The 1,746-nt window shown below is 50.8% G+C and overlaps 1 protein-coding gene across 1 annotated transcript in view; it reads right to left on the bottom strand.

The window, feature by feature from the left end:
• Window position 1: 1 nt before the first annotated feature.
• Window positions 2-1,746, bottom strand: part of LOC102674722 (coiled-coil domain-containing protein CG32809) — a 96,974-nt gene continuing 95,229 nt past the window's right edge. The window contains 1 exon segment of the mRNA XM_031515288.1: window positions 2-1,746. This exon segment is cut by the window's right edge and continues 2 nt beyond it. Within this exon segment, the coding sequence (XP_031371148.1) occupies window positions 440-1,746 (1,307 nt within the window). The 3' untranslated portion in view covers window positions 2-439.

Here is a 1,746-nt window from a genome sequence, read left to right as displayed (position 1 = left end):
TTTTTTTTTTTTTCTATTCTTAACGATGACGAGGAGACCACTCTCAGCCTCGTTTTATTATGCGTCCGGATTATGCGTTCCGAGAGAGAGATTGCGCTTTTCGTTTACGATTATTAATACTATATATCGTTTATTAATTATGATAATCGATATTATAAATTACGCGTGACTCGCTAAGTTCTCTACGCTGTACTCTACTTTCCAGCTGACAAGATCGCGATGTCTTTCGCGATTCGTCGCAGACTAACCTTCGACGAAATATCTTTCGTCTTTGGTGCTTTACCAAAACCTAATTCAAATTTATTTCATCTCGAGTTTATTTTTTCCTTTCTATTCACGCCAAATTCTGACCACGATTACAGGAATAACGCGGTTAACTCGCGAGCACGACTTCNGCAGCCACTTTAACGCTCGATTCGAGCAACGATCGGCTTCTCGGTCACAGAATATCTGTTTCGTAGATCTTACTGGTAGTGGTTGTAGTAGTCGTGCTCGCGTTATTGTTACCAGATGTTGACGCCGCAGTGGAAACGATCGCGGTTCCCATAGAAATTACGCTAGCGATCTGCTGACTGTCATTCGATTCGCTTGTGCCGGCCATTGTAGTGTTGCCACTTTCTATATTGGACGTCGAGTTCGCGGTCGACACCTGTTGATGTTCATTTGCCTCTTCCTGCCGCGTTCGCAGACTATCCACAGAAACCTCCTGAGGAATAGAGGGTTTCACGGTCAGACTTGTTAGAGAACCCGAGCTGGCGGTGCTCAGTCCTAGGCCCATTTTGGCCAACAGATTGCTCTCCGAGCCTGTCTTTTTCAAGAGATCTGGAGGCGCAGGCGGGACGGTGGTCAGGCCCGCAGTGTTCCTTTGCAGTTGTTGGAGTCTCGCGTATTGTTCTTGCAGAGCTTTCTGTTTACGCAGCAGTTCCTGATGCCGTTGTTCTAGTTGCTCCTGTCTGCCTTTTTTGCTCTGTAGACCCTCTTGCGAGTTCACGCTCTCACAGGAACTCGAGTTACTGGTGGATAGCACGGCTGATGATTGAGAACTGGTTGAATTATTGTGAAGCACCGGACTCGATGTTGTCTCCAGTGCAGAGCCGATTGTGGAAGTTAGCGTGGAACCCAATCCGGTACCTGGCTGCTCTGTTGGTAAGGCCATCGGAGGTTTTCCTTCTTTGACCGGTAGAGTACCGCGTGCTGGTGGCCTTCGCAGCGTTGCATTTGCGCTCTGTAAGTTGCAAGAATGATTTCTAGGTGGCAACTGTGGACTGGTCGGACTAGCCAATGGGGATCTAGAACTAGTACGCGGCGGTGGAGGGGGCGGGACCCTTCTCGCGCTGGCCAATTGAAGCAATTCTGCGTTTCGCTCGGGTACCGGTGGCTTCTGTCCCGGGATGAACCCTTGCGGCAACGTCGGTAAACTCGGTTGTTCCTGCAGAGACACCTGTAGTCTCGCTATGGGAGGTGACGTGTCCGTGTCCGAGCTAGACGGATAAGAGTGCAATCTACGTAGCGTTCCACCCGTGGTCTGCGGCCCTCCAACAGGCACCAGTGTCCCGCCGCTTGGCAAAATTCCACTCGTTGAATCTACGCTTCCTTTCCTTCCTATATCGGAGATACATGGCGGTCGGCCAGTCGTTCCGATACCCGTTGCCCCAGCCGCGTCTCCTCTGCTGCCCGACCTGCCCAGTTCCGATAGCATGGTCGAGGATCCTTGAGTGTGGCCGAGTTGCGAGCTTGGCCTCGAGA

This window comes from Apis dorsata, unplaced genomic scaffold (assembly GCF_000469605.1).
Source record: "Apis dorsata unplaced genomic scaffold, Apis dorsata 1.3 scaffold_60, whole genome shotgun sequence".
NCBI classification, from domain to species: domain Eukaryota; kingdom Metazoa; phylum Arthropoda; class Insecta; order Hymenoptera; family Apidae; genus Apis; species Apis dorsata.
Note: the sequence above shows the minus strand (reverse complement) of the source record. Positions and strands in the feature narration are given on the sequence as shown.